Source organism: Meriones unguiculatus, chromosome X (genome assembly GCF_030254825.1).
Source record: "Meriones unguiculatus strain TT.TT164.6M chromosome X, Bangor_MerUng_6.1, whole genome shotgun sequence".
Lineage (NCBI taxonomy): Eukaryota > Metazoa > Chordata > Mammalia > Rodentia > Muridae > Meriones > Meriones unguiculatus.
Window position 1 is genome coordinate 40612015 of NC_083369.1, and position 18712 is coordinate 40630726.

The 18712-nt window shown below is 38.7% G+C and overlaps 1 protein-coding gene across 1 annotated transcript in view; it reads right to left on the reverse strand.

The window, feature by feature from the left end:
- Gab3 (GRB2 associated binding protein 3) overlaps positions 1-18712 on the reverse strand; it is a 94761-nt gene that overhangs the window by 39897 nt on the left and 36152 nt on the right. Inside the window, exon 2 of the mRNA XM_060374772.1 lies at positions 4726-5029. Coding sequence (XP_060230755.1) covers positions 4726-5029 — 304 coding nt within the window. The remainder of the gene's footprint in view (positions 1-4725; positions 5030-18712) is intronic.

An 18712-nucleotide genomic window follows, 5' to 3' on the forward strand; every position in this document is an offset into this window, starting at 1 on the left:
TAAAGCTGTGAGAATGAAGCTAAAGATACAGGGGACAATCCAAGAAGCTGGAAATGTCAAGAACATGGAACATCTTTTTTGGAAGGAAATTGGTTGTTTTTCAAGATAGGGTTTCTTTGTGTAGCCTTGGCTGTCCTGAAACTCTCTCTGTAGATGAGACTTGTCTCAAATTCACAGAGATCTGACTGCCTCTGCCTCCTGAGTGCTGGGATTAAAGGTGTGTGTCACCACCACCCTGCCATTGAACATCTAAAGAACTAGAAGCACTAGGAGCAAGTTGGAGCCATCATAAGGAGGAAATGAGATGGGCTGTAGTAGCTAGCAAGGTTGGATGGGGCATGGCTCTCCATACCCTGAGGAGTTCATATCATATGCTCCAGCTGAAAGACATGCAACTCTAGGATTTCAAACTTGACCTGAGAGGTTTTGTCTTTCCTTATGTACCCATCCTTGCCTTTGGGAATGGGAGTGGTTACTCTGTGCCACTTTATGATGGGAGTACATAAATTGTTTGACTTTTATAGGAATTCACAGACAAGAGATTGCCACCAGGCTCCAGGTAGACTTTGTTCTTGGATTTTTTTGTGTGTGAATCTGTTGATACTTTGGGAAAAGAATTTGGGTGGTTTCAGTTGTATATAGGATAGTTATAGCATTCTAGGTAGAATTATGATCATGTTGCTGTCTTTATTTGGAATTTAAGTATAGTTTAAGGTGATTTGATAGGGTATCAAATGGACAGAGTGGGGGATCATGACGATTAATCTTATAATTTTGACTGGATTTAAAAATGACTAAAAGGTTTCTCAGGCACAATTCTGTACGTATAGGCATTTTCACAGGTGATTAAGGGGTGAGAGGCGTGTGCATAATGCAATGAAGTAGGGTCCCAAATAAAAGAAAAAGACAAGAAAGAAGCACACAAATGTAGGCACTCATTCCCCTTGCTTCTGGCTACTGTGAGGAGAGCAACTGTGATGAGCACATATTCTTGTAGCTATGATTATCTGTCTCACAATAGGCCCACAACAATAGGCCTACAAACAAAGGAACCAAGTAATCATGGGCTGAAACCATCAGCTAAAATAAATCTGTCCCCCTTTGTTTTTATCCACTGCATCAAAAAGCCTAACATATTGTTTATGCATAAATTGTTTGTATATTCATGTTTATACAGAATATCTAGTAGTGCATCGAAGTATGTGGCTGGAATCTTTCTAACTCTGATGATATAGCTGAAACAAAGACTTGCCTTTACTTGAGTTTACACTATACCAGAGGAGTCACATAAGCAACACATAAATACAGTGGTGTTAAAAATTGTTATATATAAGGAGAAAGAAAGGAATAGTGTGTTGTGACAGCTGGGTAACACTATGTTTCTCATTAATCTCACCAAAGCCTGAGAACAGGGTTCAAAATTAATCAGGATTAAGAACTAATGAGCCCTCCAGATCATAAATAGCTTGCTTTCTCTCTCTCTCTCTCTCTCTCTCTCTCTCTCTCTCTCTCTCTCTGAGAGAGATTTTATTCTTCTCTCAGATATTCCATCCTGACTACGGTTTTCAATACAGGGTTTTTCAGTCAGACTCACCCCAAACTTCCTGGGTCATGCCCAGGTTCTAGTTATCTGTCTGTCTCATGTGTCCCCTACTGTAAAGGAGAAATGACAGAGTCAGTATAGTAGAAGACAAATTCATACAGAAGATACAATGTTGACTAGCCTGTGGCTATCAGAAACAGAAGCAAATGCTGTACAGTTGTGCCCTCTTATTGTACTTTCCCTTTCTTTTCATTTTTTTTGGCACTTTACCTTTCCATGATTTTATTTACCTGAAATCAACCTTTGTCTAAAAGTATGAAATGGCAATTTTCAGAAATGAGGTAGGATAATTTTTAAGCAAGCACACACACATATTTGTGTATATATATATATGTGTATATATATATATATATATATATATATACACATATATATGAAGTGACTGTGAAGACCAGAAGAGGGCTTTGGAGCTTTCGGAAGTTATGAGTTATCTGATATGGGTGATAGAAATGGGTTTTCTGTGAGAAGAGTATGCATTCTTCACCAATGAGCCATCTCTCTAGCCCCAGAAGTCATAAGTTTTACATTATGAAGCATTATGTATAGTACAATAAACTCTTGTGCCATCTACTATGTGCTGCCTGGGATATGACTCTTCTCTTTGGCCAACATATGCACAGTCTATACTTTGTGTCCATCAGGCATTTAACATTCTCTTTGTTAGCGAATTAATTGTTATGGCACCACAGTGATGATTTTTGCTCGTTTTGTTTTTCAAGACATGGTTTCTCTATGTAGCTTTGGATGTCCTGGAACTCATTCTGTAGACCAGGTTGGCCTCAAACTCAGAGATACGCCTGCTTTATTGCTGAGATTACAGGTGTGCACCACCGTGCCTGGCTCTATGTGATTGCTTTTGAGTAGCTTTTTTTCCCTCAATAATAGCCTCAGTACAAGAGTAGTGATCTTAGTAATTAAATCATGTAAAATAAAAGATATAAAGTGCATCTGTTAGTACAAACAGGTGACTAATAAAAAGTAAATAATACTTTTCTTAATAAGAAAAAAAACACCTTATACTAAGATTCTAAGATTGACATAGGAATTAGCCTTCTATTCATGTAATTGTGAAGAAAAAAGAAATATGTACTAATCTTTCTATCCCACTTCAAACTGCAAAAGTTTCTGGTGACTTTCATAATATATGATAAACACTTAATGTAAGTTGGAAAGGAATAGCTGGTCATAGTGGCACAAGACTGTAATCCTAGCACTCAAGGAGGCAGAGGCAGGAGGATCTCTGTGAGTTTGAAGCCAGCCTCGTCTACAAAGCGACTCTAGGACATCCAAGGCTACAAAGTAAAACCCTGTCTTAAAAAACAAAAACAAAGATGGAAATACATTAAATTTGTCTGTGTGTGTGTAGAGAAAATGATTTACCATTGAAAATAGAGTTTGGTACTATCTGAGGCATCAGACATCTACTAGGGATTTTGAAGTCCATCACCTGTAAATAAAGGGGGCTGCTGCATGTGGAAAACTGCAAGAAAACCTTTATAACATAGATTTCAGACTAAAAAGAGTCGGCCTTTACATTCTCCTAAAAACTCCTTTTGGAGTTGTGGGGCAGTGTTTTCTAGTTTTTTCCTGGTGCTTTACTCCTGTTCCTTTTGAGCCACTGAGAAATATACTACACATATATGTTTTACGACAACTGCTGAATGAGAAAAGAAAGAAAGAGGAGACACATAACACGGTGCATGAAAAATACATATGTAAAAGTTTGATTGAAAGTAGGAATTAGGGTAGTGGAGAGCCTACAGCAAGTACCACTGAAAGAGTTGGTCAGGGAGGCTCTGCTGGGTTTGTTTGACATCAGGCTCTAGGCATGTACTGCTATTTTGCAAGCTCTATCTGTTGTACCAAGGATAAAGTAATTGCTGTCACTTCATTTCCTTTTATTTGAGTGCTTTCAAAGCTCAGCAATGTTACTAAATAGTATCACTTAATAAGCTTTGCTGGCTCATGAAAAAAAAAAAAAGGAAGTACACATGCGTGTTTGCCTTAGTGATCCAATCCTGACTCTCCATTGCCACCTGCTGTTATAATGTGGCTATTTCCTTGGTAGATGGTAAAAAAAAAAAAAAATTGAAATGTTGAGGTATGTGCCAAGATTAGGGATACAATTTTTATCTACTAAACAAAGAGGCTAAAAGAAGCCACATTCAAAATCCCCTAATTTAAGTGTCAGAATATGGTGCAATAATACTAGACTCTGTGATGGCTAATCTTGATTGTCAAATTGTCTACATCTGAAATCAACTAAAGCCCAAGTGGCTGGGTGTGCCTGTGAAAGATTTTTTTGATTGGATAGTTTGAGGTAAAATGGCACACCCTAAATCTTGACCACACCTTCTGGTAGGAGCCCCCATAAAAGAATATGGAAAGAAAGGGCTTTTTGCCTGCTTGCACTCATTCTCACTGGCAAGCTTATCTAGCCTGCTCCTGAGGCATTCCATTGCTGGTATTAGAACCTACTTCTTAAGGATTCCAATTTAGACTGAAGACCAACTGAGACTTGCATCCTCATGGATTGAACAACTATTTGATTCTTTACCTTTCCATCATGAGATAACCATTATTGAACTGGTCAGACCACACTTGTAAGCCCCTCTAATAATCTATGTGTGTTCTATTAATTAAGAGAAAGTTGATTAATATAGGCTCAAAAAATCTATGAAGGGAAGTGAATTATAACCCTGGGCTATAACCACCTTGTATATTAAATGGGAATGGTAGTATGTAGAGACAGGGTGAAAAGGGAGAAACGGAACAGAAGAGTAATTGGGAGGATGAGGAAGAACAAGAGAAAAAGGAAGAGGAGGAAAGAATTGAGTCAACTGCTCCCAATGCCCAGAAGTGACCCAGAGCCAACTTCCAGGTTGTTTACTACTAGAGATCTCCAATATTACATGTATGGGCAGATTTTGTCTTTCCACATTTGGACTTGAATCCTACTACCAAGTGAAAGACAGTGCTTTCCAGTGTTGTATTGAATTTAGTAGGAGTAGCTCTGGTAGATTGCCAAAATACCTACACAACTTATTTACAGTAGCTTTCCAGCACCAGGAAAACATCTTGGGCTATCCCTTTGCTCACAGGAGTTCCGACCCTGCTCTTACCTGCACCATCTTCCAGATGACTGAAATTGCAAACTTGACTGATGCTGTGTACCCACACCTGCATTTCTTCCTCAGTCTTGGCTACTAGGTAAAAGGTACGGGAAGCAGTCTTGACAATGAACACAAAATTGTTTTGAAATTCTTTCCTAACGAAGCCAGGGCCTGCATGCTTCCACACAGTGCATTCGCTGAGGTCTATCACACGGATGGGCTTGCTGGAGTGCTTGTTGCGGTAGTATTCTAAGACATCAGGATTGCCACTCATGCGGCCACGACGGAGCACAAACCAGCGCTTGCGCCAAGCCTGTAGAGGAAATTTGACATGAACTTATTAGACCAGCTGTTCTTTTTTTTTTTTTTTTTCTTTTCAAAATCTGCCAAGAACCTTATGGCAGGAACAAGGACAGCAAGAAAGACTGCCATTCTGAAGTAGCACTTCTTTTGAGAGAGAGGGAGGCCAGGCTCAAACTCACTGTATAACCAAAGATGACCTCAAATTCTTGATTTAAGGAGCCGGAGGATGGGCTGACACTAAGTGGTTAACAGCACTTGCTGCTCTTGTAGAGAACCTGGGTTCTGTTCCCAGCATCCACATGGCAGCTCACAGCCACCTGTAAATCCAGGTTCAGGGGGTGCCTTTTCTGACTTCATAGACACCAGTCATACATGTGGTAAAAAGATTTACAAACAGGCAAAACATTTATAAACATTAAATAAAGTAAATAATTGTGTATGTGATAGATAGTTTTATGTCAACTTGACACAAGTTAGAGTCATCTAAGAGGAGCTTCAATTGAGAAAACGCCTCTATAACCTCAGGCTGTTGCCAGGCCTGCAGGGCATTTTCTTAATTGGTGATTGATGGGGAAGGGCTCAGCCCTTTGTGAGTGGAGCCATGCCTGGGCTGGTGGTTCTGGGTTCTATAAGAAAGCAGACTGAGGAAGAAGTGATGTACAAGCCAGTAGGCAGCACCCCTCCATGGCCTCTGCAACACCTCCAGGTTTCTGCCCTGTTTGTGTTCTTGTCCTAACTTCCTTCAATGATAAACAATAATAGGAAGTATAAGCCAAATAAACCATTTCCTCCCCAACTTGCTTATTGGTCATGATGTTTTAATGCAGCAATACAAACCCAAGACAATGCTTCCTGATTCTCTTGCCTCCATTTCCCAGGTGCTAGTATTACAGTTCATAACCATACCAAAGTTTCACAGGGTTGTGGCGGTGTATGCCTTTCATCCCAGCACTCAGGAGGCAGAGGCAGGTGAATCTCTGTGAGTTTGAGGCCAGCCTGGTCTACGGTACAGAGTGAGTTCCAGGACAGCCAGAAAAACCCTGCCTCAAAAACAAATTAAAAAACAAAAAAAACAAAACAAAACAAAAAAAAAAACGAAACCACATACCAAACTTTCTAATAATACATCTGGTACTAAATGAAAAGTGTACAGTCTTCAATCTGCTTTACTGCATAGTTTTAAGGACAGGTCAGTATTGGGAAATCTAATAATACAATTTATAGACACAGTCTGGAGAGAGAAGTAGGGAACTTCTGAAATCTCCATCTTTTTACTTTTAGGTATCCCTTAATTATCTCATGCAACTGGACCAGACAACAGGATAGCCTAAACTTATTTTCTGTTGCAGAGATTGGTGGCATTAGCCCCAAATGGGAAAGAGCACAGAAAAGTTCAACAGACTGACAAAAAAAATGCAAGAGGAGAGATTTATAGCTCTGTGGTTTTTCTTTCCCATGCAATGGCATGTGTGACAGCCAGATGTGTGTTTCTGCCAGGAAGCATGGTGACCAATCAGATAGGAAGTCTTCTGTATCTCTAGTAGTTAAAAAAAGGATTGGGTTTTTTTTTTTATGCGTATGGATGTTTTGTCTGCATACCAGAAGAGGGTATTTGATCCCATGGAAGTACAGTTATAGATGGCTGTGAGCAACCATGTTGTTGCTAAGAATTGAACTCAGGACCTCCAGAAAAGCTGCCAGTTCTCTTAACCTCTGAGCTAGAGATACAGCCCCTGTATCTCTAGCTTTTAAGCCTACTCTGACCAAGACTATGGGGGTAAAAGAAACCATCATTTGGAATACATTCAACTTTCTCGCTATAACAAGACATTCAGGACAACAGAGAATCCAAAGATGTACTGAAAAGCAAAGACCAGTTGTCATAAAAGACCAACAAGTATATGTCAGAATCAAAAGCGCTTCTAGGCTGTGACAAGAGACACCAAGCATGAGGACAGTCACTGATTTGGGTTGGGGAAGATAAGCCCTTCCCTTGTTCTGTCTTTACATTCATGTTAAGCTCTTAGAAGAGATTTGACTCTCAGAAGATGAAGGAGGCAATGTGATTGTGTTTTTATAAGACAGAAGAAATAACAACATGCATGTATGCTTATGGGCATGATCTAAGAGGAAGAGAAAAATGAATAACTCAAATGCCTGTTGCAAAAAAAAAAATACCAGGCATGGTGATGTACACTTTAATCCTAGAACTTGTGAGGCAGAATCAGATGGGACTACATGAATTCACACCTAGCCTACCTTACATGGTGAGTTCCACTTCGGTTGGACAACAAAGTGAGACCAAGTCTCAAAAAAACAATCACAACAACAAGAAACTATGGCACTGAGTGGAAGTGAGCCATTAACAAGGACAGGAATTCACCTTGTTCTGAGGTTTAGAATGCAGGAGGCAGGAAATTTCAGCTTTGGAATCAACAGGGACAAAGAACGGGACGATATCATGCATGCCTGTTAAGAAAGCTTCCATGGAAAGCCTGGAGTACCCCAAACTTTCCAAAGGCCCCTTTAGTAAGGAAATGCAAAGAAGAACTTTGTTTTAGTTCTTTAAAAAGGACTTCAAAAGAGGAAATCAAATTGAGCACAGAAGCAAGTTTCATGTTAAGTGCTTTTTACACAGAGGCGAGATGACACAGACAAGTTCATAATTCATTCATTTAAAAAGTACCAGTTGATCTACTAAATATGCTGGGTACTGCCATATACTAGAGAAGCCAAGTTGAGCAAGTCACACATCATGCCACTCCCAGTCTTGTGTGTGGCAGGGGAAGTGGGCAGATGGCTAATCAGATAATTGTCCTCAATGAGACAAGTGTTATAATAAAAAAGAGCCAAGATGCTAAAGGAACACATAAGAGAAAGACCACTGTCAGATGAGGTCTAGGAAGGCTCCAGGAAGAAGTGGCAACTACACTGAGACTAAAGCAATCCAGAGAGAAAAGCATGCACAAAGACACAAAGAAAGAAAAGACATGAATCTGCCTGTAAGTATTTAATCAGGACTGGAAGGAAAAAGAAGAGTTATATAATAACTTGAGGAGGATATAAAGCAGTCTTTATGCTAAATCATACAAGATTACCATCATGAATTTCCTTAGGTTTTAAAATGTCTGCCTAAGAGCTATGGTTGTGAAAAGGCCAAAACAATGTGTTCTAGAAGTTGTTTGGTAAGTAAGTAGGTTAAATACCAAGTTTCAACACATAATAGAGAAGAAAAGAGCTTCTGTACAGCAAAGGAAATGACATATGGGGTTTTTGGTTGTTATTTTGTTTTTTTGTTTTGACACAGGGTTTCTCTGTTTAGCCCTGGCTGTCCTGGAACTCCCTCTGTAGATCAGGTTGGCCTCAGACTCAGAGATCTGTCTGCCTCTGCCTCCAGAGTGCTGGAACTAAAGGCGTGTGCCATCTGATTAGATTTAACTTCTGAAATTTATAAAAAAAAAAAAAAAAAAAAAACAACTTCTAGTACTGGAAAGATGACTCATTGCTTAAGAGTGAATGCTGGCCTAGCAGAAGACCCAGATTCAGTTCCCAGTGCACACATCTGTTACCTCTTATAACCCTAGGTCCAAGAGCTCTCCAGAAAGCCCTCTTCTGGCATCTGCACCCAGGTACACAACACCATACATAAACATAATTACAAATAAATAAATATTTTAAATGAATAAAAAGTTTGAAATGGAATATTCACAACGCAATAGCAGGGCAACAAATAACCCCATTTAAACTGGATAGGTTTTAATTGCAGCACTTTTAATTCCAACACTCAGGAGACAGAGACAGTAAGATCTGTGGGAATTCAAGGCCAATCTGATCTACATAGTGAGTTCCAAGCCATTCAAAACTACATAATGAGACTCTGTCTCAAGAGGAAAAAAAATAGCAAAGAACCTGAAAAGAAACATCTACAAAGACATACAAATGGCTAAGATATTTTTAAATGTTCAACATCACTGATCATTAGGGAAACACAAATTAAAATAAAGGGTCATCACTTCAGCCCAGTTTGATTATCTATTATAAAAAGGAAAAAAACAATTGTTTGTGAAAGTGGAAAAAAGGGGGGTACCCTTGTAAACTTAGTAGGAAATATAAACTAGTATGACCACTGTGAAGTTAAACCTATAACTAGTAGATGACCCAGAAATTCCTTTTGTGGATATATACCAAAAGAAGACAAAATAAACACCTTATAAAGATTTTCTACACTGCCATTTATGTTCATTCCAGAGTTATTTGTTTAACTGTAAACAAATGGTTAAAGAAAATGTGGTACTTCTACAAAACAGAATGCCATTCAGTCTTTAAAAAGGAAGAAGTGTAGCATTTATGAGGTGTATTTGGAAAATGTCAGGTGAAATAAAACCAGACACAAAGAGAAACATTATATGACCCCATTTATACATGGAATCATTTTTTAAAGTCAGATGCCCAGAGATGATGAAATGGTGGTTAGTGAGGGTAAGGCATAGAAGGAAATGGGGAGATGTAGGTCAGAGTATACAAAGTAGCAGAAGATTAGGATGAAGAAACTTAGATATCTAATGTTTAACTTATAGAGGACTATTATTTAAAAATACATTGTATCAGATGTAGATTTTAGCTGCTCTTATCACAATGACAATAATTGTGAGATGCATGGTAATATACCTCAGTATGGTAACCATTTCACCACCATAAATATCATGTTATGAAACTAAAATATACATATCAAAATTTATTTAAAAAGACAAATAGTGTGATAGAAAGGTGATCAGGGAATTACATGAAACTTAAGAGATATATCACAGTCTTAAATGTGCACAAAAAATGTTCTTTTTATTTGAAAATAAAATAAAAAGGCTGGTCTGGAGCTCACTCAGTCTGGCCTCCAACTCATAACACATTCTCTATGGAAGAGGGACTGATACTTCAACCTGTGTGACTGACATGTCACCTGTTATAGGTGAATTGTATTCCCATACTCAAATTATTGTATTCCCCTTTCCAAATATCACCCTATTGAAAAACAGGATCTTTACCAAGTTAAAGTAAAGCCATATGGGTAGGCTACAATGACATATGACTGATGTCCTTATAAAAGGCCATGAGAAACAAAACCAAAAAATCTGGGCCCAGAGGTCTTTTCTGAGACTGATACTCCAACCAAGGACCATGCATGGAGATAACCTAGAACCTGTAGAACCCCTGCACAGTTGTAGCTCAGTATCCAAGTGGGTTGCCTAGTAAGGGGAACATTCTCTAACATGAACTCAGTGGCTAGCTCTTTGATCACCTCCCCCTGAGGGGAGAGCAGCCTGACCTAGCCACAGAGGAAGACAATGCAGCCAGTCCTGATGAGACCTGATAGGGTCAGAGGGAAGGGGAAGGAGGACCTCCCCTATTAGTGGACTGGGGGAAGGCAAATGTATAACTTGTAGTTAATTAAAAAAGAGAAAAAGTAACTTGAAAAAAATAAAAGGCCATGAAGCTGTACAAAAGAAAAACATTGAAAATACATAAAGATAAGATAGCTACTCAAAAGACAAGAAGAATCCCCCCCCCCATTCCTCAGAAGCAATGGATTATGCTGCTGGTAACTTGATTTTGGACTGTAACTTCTCAAACTTGGAATCAATAAAATTCTGTTAAGAAAGTATTTTTCTGTAGGAGCTGTTCTCCAAACTTTAGCATATACAGAGGGCATATTTTCTGCCACCCATACTGGTATACCTGGCATGGTATACCTTGCTTCCTATCCACCAAAACAATTTTAAAAGTATCTCAAAATAAATGATGCTGTGTGAAAGGCATACAGTGCAGGGCTGAATACTATAGTATACAATGAAACTCCATTATACAACTCTAAGAACTATTACAGGAGAGTCACAAAATCTACTAAAACTCACATAAACATTTTGTTGTTCAGTATATTTCTTTCCATGAAACAGCTTTGCCGCAATAAACTACCCCAGTTCCTATCACCACTGTCTCTTACATGGGTAACTGAAATAGTCCCATTGCCTTCCCATATCCACTCTTAACTCCACATAAATATACTCTCAATAAAGGAAAGATATTTCTTGAAAATTCCAAATCTAATCATCCCTCCTTTGTTGGCACATCCCAAAGGCTTATGATAAATACTGCAACACCATTCTTTACTATTTTACACACCACTTTGTGATATCTAGTAGTGTTTCTTCTTGATCACCACTTTATTCTCTGGGCCATGTAAGACTGGCCACAAAACAGTTGTTCATCAAATAATAATTAAATGATTGAAGTACAAACATGGTACTACAGACGTAGGTTTTAAATAACACTCTCAAGAGATATGGCTTCTTTATGGGTTTATAATGAACTTAATATCCAGGATTTTCTCATATAAACTTACTTGCTAGGAGCAACCAGATACACATTGTCTCTGACCTGAAACTTAAAGTACCAGGAAGTTTTAGTTCCAGGCTTTTAACTCAAATGAGACAAATGCTTTATTCCAAACATTATAGTATGTGCTTGGATGTGAGAGTGACTAGATAGTGACTTTAACCTAGAGCATACCTAGAATGAGAATTTGTTAATCAGTAGGTTGGGAAATTGAGGCTGAAGTTAGACTACTTTATTCCTGCACTCAGTAAAACAAACCTGGCAGTGTTATAACAAATTTCACTTTTTTGGCTTTAGAATTCACTCTAATAAAATGAAGAGGCTTGTCTGGACTGTATTCATTGTCAAAAGACACTGAAATGTACTGGGAAACATCCTGAAAGTATCTGGGGCTGTAAAGAGACGCCTCTGATTTAAACTGCTTTTCTGGCAAGAGTGATTACTGTCCCTTTGTTTCAACGGATTTGGCCCCCTGCCCCTCTGCAGTGGTAAAATCCCTAAGCTATGAAATCATTTCCTTCATATGTGCACAGGATGGGTCAGCAACCTGCCTCTACAACCAGGCTTCCAAGTCAGACTGAGAGGGCAAAACCCACAGCTATCTTAATTTCAAGATCAAGAACCTTAAGATCAAGGTTTTGATCTCTCATTATTGTCATTTCAGCAATGGCAGTTTTTTTTTTTAACTTAACTGTTTTGTTTTGTTTTTAAATGTGAGCCTCTTACTTCCTTGACCTATAGATGTGCTACACACTCTCCTGCCAGGGTCATCTAGGACTGAAAGATTTGTGTGCTTACATTCTGATTGTTCTGATCGCTTACAGGCACTGATATCCCTCTGAGCTGCTTTTTCTGTGACTTTATAAGACATCTTTAGGAGATGTCTCATATTAGGAGAAAATGAGAAAAACCTGTTCTTATGAACCTATTTTCAAATCACATGTGATCTAGCCCAACATTTCTCACTACTACATATGAAGAGTGCTTATTTGGAAAGTAGAACTAGCTTGGAAACATCCGACTTATAAGCAAAACCCTGGAAACCAAGCTATAGCCAATGAACACCAACTGGAATCCATTGCTTTTTGGAAACTTAACCTATGCTGCCAAAGGTATGCTTTATTACAACAGGGATATTTTCTATCTTGGTCTCTAAAGTACAACAGGTAGTTTTTTAATAGACTTGGCATACAAGACATTTTCAATGCATCATTGCTCATCAAATAATACACTGAAATGGGTGCAGCTGCACAAGGACAGTATGAAAGATTACTGCGGTGGCACAATTCTGAATATGAGTTCCAGAGGTAGCTACATGAATCTACATAGTGAGGGGCTGCCCTTGTGCACACCTGTGTACACAAGTGCACATGTCACAAGAGCCACCTATAGTAGCTCTTAAATGGTACCAATGTCCTTTGCTTGTGAGAGATGCTGATACTAAGGGAGCTGGGAAAAGCACTGACCTACTTTCTACAACTTCCTGTGACTAATGATTTTAAAATAATGAATCTTTAAAAAGATATGCATCCAAAATACCTTTAAAATATACATTCTATCTTATAGAAGAACCCTAAAAGGTGAAACAAGTAAAAATGCATAAAATACAAGTGTTGGATTTCAATCCAAAGCATCAACCATTATGTTAAATGGAAATCTACTCAATGTTGTAGTAAAAGAGCACTTATTATATGCCTATTATGGGCTAAACCTTGGGGGTGGGGTGCAACTGCAGTGCTGACAGCAGTCCAGTAAACCAAGTTCATAACTACCAGGAAGTTTGAAGTGAAAGAGAATAAAGCTAGAGAGGTGACTGTGGCCAGATGAAGAAAGACAAATAGGTAACATAATTGACAGGACTTGGTTAACAACTGCATGAGTGCCACAAGGGTTCCGGGTTGAAGCAGTGGTATCTGGTTTGCATTTGGCAGATACTATTATTAAGATGTTATCAAGGGCTCAGTATCTCTTGCTGAACACCGAACTTCCTAATTAGTGCTGTCTACCTAACCAGCTTGCATTGGGGGAATCCTGTCTCTGCCTCCTGAGTACTGGGATTACAGGCAGGCCACAGCATGTGTGTGCTGAGATATGAATTCCACTTCTCACACTTGTATGGCAAGAACTTTATCCACTGAGCTATCTCCCTAGCCCCTTCTCTTATTTTCAATTTTCTCATTCATTTGAAGCAATGTTCCTCAATGCTGTGACTAGAGAAGAAAGACACCTGATGTCAACTTCCGGCCTACACACACGTGCACATGCATTAGCATACCCATGTGCACACATCACACACACACACACACACACACACACACAAATGCATACCTGAGAAATTTAAATTAAATAATAAATTAAAACAAGGCAAAAAATCTAGAGGTACATTAGGAAGATGGTACATCTTTTAAGTTAGTTGATGAGCCTTCAAGATGGCTTAAATGGTATGCCAGAAAGGTTTTCAGGCTAGTTGCTCTTGTCTCTCCCTGAAGTTTACTGGGAAGTACTGGGGGACAAATGTAGACATATAGCAAGACATCTTCAAAGCCACATGTTAGAGCACTTTCAGCAAATTCTGTTCTATCAGCTAGAGCTATCATAGCTGTTCTCCAAAATTTATTTCTATATTCCAAACACTTCTTTCACTTCACTTAGAAACTTCTCCTTTGGACCCAAGAAGACACCGTGGAAAGAAAGGAAAGAAGAGTAATATTTGCTCTTGTCTGATTTACTGACTCTTAATTTCCTTTTTAGGTCCTTTCTCATTCTTATTCCTCTGGCTCTGAACAAGTTTTCTCTATTCCGTTTCTCTTACTCTTTTGTTCCTAATGATATATACTTAGTAAATGCTGGTTACTGTTTAGGAAATCTAACTACTCAATTACTGACTGCAATTTGTAAGGTCTCCAAGAATCTTGGATGTGATCCCAGAACATGAAATGAAAGAAAACATTTGGCAACAACTTGGAGGTTTTTAGTAACTTCCAAAGACCTGCTCCTCTACACTTTTCTTTCCAGTGGTTGCACCTTGAATACACTCAGGAAGCTTAGGTATATTTTTAAGTTGCACAAGATGAAAAAAAAAATCATTGAAAAAAAAAAACAGAATTCTGGTTAATCTTCTATTTTCTGCTGAGGTTTACTATATTTCCTTGCCAAAGGGATCACAGGACCCAAGGGCAGAGGGTTCGGAATTTCCAGGAGCAGGTTGCAATGCTCCTCTCTGTCCTGGCTGAGTTCCAGTAGTCCAGGGATTGCTGGTGACCCTTCAGCCTGATGGTCTGTAACCTTCTGCTCTCTTACAGATAGAGTTGGGACTTGTCCCAGGCATGGAATAACTTCCTGTGATTGTGCTGGAGATGACCTGGCCCACAAGATCTACTTCCATGGTTTGTCAACAGAGGCAGGGAAATCTTGTATCTCTGTAGCAATGTGGGACTTTGGAGGAGGAATCCTGAGACTAAATATTCAGCAGAGATAAATTAAGCCAAGAGGGCTGTGTTCAAGCACAGCCACACTACATGACATGTATTTGACCTTCCTTGTGCATTGTTTCTCATTATTCCTTGAGTGGTTGTCTTAGCAGTCAATAAGAGCTGCTACAAAGATTCACAAAGGTTACAAACTTATGTCACTGGTCACCAATATATTGTGTACCAGATGTAAAATGGTTTGGAATGATGAACTCAAGAATAACGTCATTTGAAACTCTGATAAATTCTATAATTGAGTCTGTAGTGCAATGGGAACGCAAGGGAAATAATAAAATATGTAAACAGATTTAAAGACGGTTTAATCCAGAGATTGTGATGACAACTGACCTTACCAGAGACAATACAAGTGTGGGAAAGGGGAAGATCCTCTAAACAAAGGTATTTTCAAAGGCATGAAAACATAAGAATATGCTTCTTTTATGGTACATATGTGTTTGAAGGGTTGACACTGGAAGTCCCTCTCAATTGCCCCCCCCTCCCTTATTTTTTAAGACAGGGTCTTTCCCTGAACTTGGAGCTCATAAAGTCAGCTAGGATGGCTGGCTAGGAAACACCAGGGATCTGCATGTCTTCTTCCAGAGCTGAGATTATGAGTATGCACCAGCATGCCTGGTTTTTTTATGTGGGTGCTGGGCATCAAACTCAAGAAAAGGACTAAATTGAGAGAGTTACAGGCATAGAAGAAAGATAAGAATGCCATACTAAAGACACAGAAGATGTTTTCACGATTAATTCAGGTCCCCATGCTTGTACAGCATGCATTTAACCGATAGAGCTGTCTCCTGGCCCAAGAATATGCTTTCTAAAAGTACTCTCACACCAAAGTGTTAGGTATAAATAGCAGTGATGTCCACATAGCATGAAGGACTTCACTGTCATTCATTTGCAGTGACAAATGGTTAATATAGTCAATGTTATATATTTTTGGTAGAATAATAAATGAAAAAGAAATGTTATTTTTATACCTCTAAGATGACTATCACAATTAAAATAAGAACAACAAATCCTGGAGTAAAACACTCCTCAAAGCATGCACTTATAATAGTAAACACATATGTCCCAGAATTGTTTCTAATACTTTAAATAATTGATTACATCATTTTATAGTCTCTGTGGCGCCCACATGAGATACATATCCTCTCTATACCATATACTGTAGAAACTGAGGTGCAACAGTCTTAAACAATTTGTCTATAGGCACAAGCTATAATAAATTAAACAAACAAGCAGTTTATAAACTGTTATCTCAAGGTTTGCTTTGGGGCAAGACAATCCCTGATTCCCATTTTCTCTCCCTGTCCCAGCTTTTTCATCAAACTCTAGTCCTCCTTGTCTCACTGCCATAGGAAAAAACAATTATCCATGACATAGTTAGCTCTTCTCCAGCTTACGCTTTTTTTTTTAACTGAAATCCTTCAGAAAACTTTCTTATTTTGTCAAATTTGTGCCATCTCTAAGGGAAGATGAGATGTTTAACTAATCTAAGGTTTCTTCCCACAAATTAATGGGATTTCTTTATTGATTTTAGATGGTTTTTATTATTTTTAATGAAACCACAGAGAGATTTACATGAAGATATATTTAAAAGTCTATAGTAATTTCATTTTTATATCTTTTTCAAAAACATCTTTTTAAGTTTTGTCCATCACATAGTATGCCAAACAAAAGTATCTTGTTTTATTTTATATTTATCTCATGCCTAAGAAGGCTAGATATTATTTCCTATGTGTGGAGTCCTTTCAAAGGCATCTGTAAACTGCTAGTCCTATGTTTTACAATTATTATGTTGATCTTTTTACAATAATTAATAAGCATTATTCCTTGATTGCCACATATGATATGAAAAGGTTTTCATACTTCATCATTCACTTTAAAGCTGATATGACCTTGGGGGAAAAACAGTTTATTATATCTATATCTATATTTGGGGAGGGGACACAGGGTAAGGCACACAAGTGTGGGGGAGTTCCACAACTAAAGAAGGAATGTGGCTGCTTTCTGTCCTTGTCCAAAAAAACCTACCTGATGCTAAAATGACAAGTTTTAGATTAATATCATTGGCAGAGGAGATTTTAAGACAGCCTAGTAATTGACTCTGTTGTGCGGTTATTAATATTCATTCTTACGCAGATCCATACAAAGAAAAGGAGCAAATTGAGCAAGGAAAGATACAAAACATACAGATTTAGGAGAAAAGGAGCACCCGGAAGTGTAATGGAGCTAAGTCCAATGCTCAACAAGATGGAAAGAATAAGAAAATCCTGAGGCTAAATGAAATAAAGGGAGTAGTGCTATCAGGGCAAGAATCCACCTACCTAAACTTACAGCTTGTGAAAAGAAATTAAAAGAAAGCATAAGCAAGCAAATATAAGTGGGTATTAGCCATATAATATAGGAGAAGCATACTAAATCTACAGACCTAAAGAAGCTATATAACAAGAAGAGAAATGCTGAAAACAGAAAACTGGTGAAAATGTATATAAATGAGAGGGCCAAGTTCCAGCCCCAGCAAGCAGAAGACCCTGGTCTCTTCAGCCACATGGTTCTGGCTTTAGAGTCAAAGATACATGAAAGGAGTTGTAGAATCTCCCTCTGCAACTAAGGGAAGCCTCTGAGGCCAGACGTATGTCAGGGGTGCACACCAGCATGGAGGCCCAGAGAGACCACTGTGTAAAGCTGTGAAGGTGAAGCCTGGATTTTGTGAGAGATCCTAACAAGGAGAGCTGCAGACTGGGAATGGAACCAGTGAGAGAGCAAGAGGGGGAGAGAGGAGAGAGGAGAGAGGAGAGAGGAGAGAGGAGAGAGGAGAGAGGAGAGAGGAGAGAGGAGAGAGGAGAGAGGAGAGAAGAGAGAAGAGAGAGAAGAGAGAAGCGAGGAGAGAGGAGGGAGAGAGAGAGAGCGAGAGCACAGTGTTGCAGTCAATAAAGCTGAAAGGCGTTGGAGATCAGACATGGAGATGCAGAAACTGGAGTTCACCCTGCTGGTTTTCAGTTTGGCTTTGGTCCAGTATTTCCTTACTATGCTCCCTTTTCTTCCTTTTGGAATGGTAATGTATATCCTGTGTCATTGTATGTTGGAAGTATGTGATCTGCTTTTTTATCTTTATTTTACAGAACTTACAGATAAGAGATTAACATGAGTCTTAGAAGACACTTTGGACTTTAGGATTTTAACCAGTGTTGAGATTGTGATAGACAATATGGACTTTTAAAGTTGGTCTGAATGCATTTTTGCATTATGATCTGGCTATAAGCCTATGGGGGTCAAGGATTGGAATGTGGTGGTTTGAATAGGAATGACCGCTTAGCTCATATATTTGAATTCTTAGTCATCAGAGTACTTGAGAAAGATTAGGAGGTGTGGCTTTGTTGGAAGAAGTATGTCACTGGGGGGTAGGCTTTCAGTTTTCAAAAGCCCAAATCAGGCCCAGTGTCATTCTCTTTTTGCTGCCTGTGGTTCTGGATAGAACTCTCAGCTGCTTCTCCAGCACCATGTCTGCTTCTGTGTCATCATACTTCCACCATGATCATAAAGCATTAAGCCTCTAAAAGTATAAGCAAGCTCCAATTAAATCCTCTCCTTTATAAGAGTTGCCATAGTCATGTTGTCTCTTCACAACAATAGAACTCTTAAGACACTACAAGAAAGAAAGGTCAAATCGTTTATAGATAGGCTTATCTGAATAATTGATTAAGCAGTGGGAACATTAAATTCAGGAGTGCCTGAAAAGATACATTTTACATTTTGAAAAACCACAATTACCAACCCAGACTATTATTCCCAGCAAAACTATACATTAAAATTTAAAGTAAAAT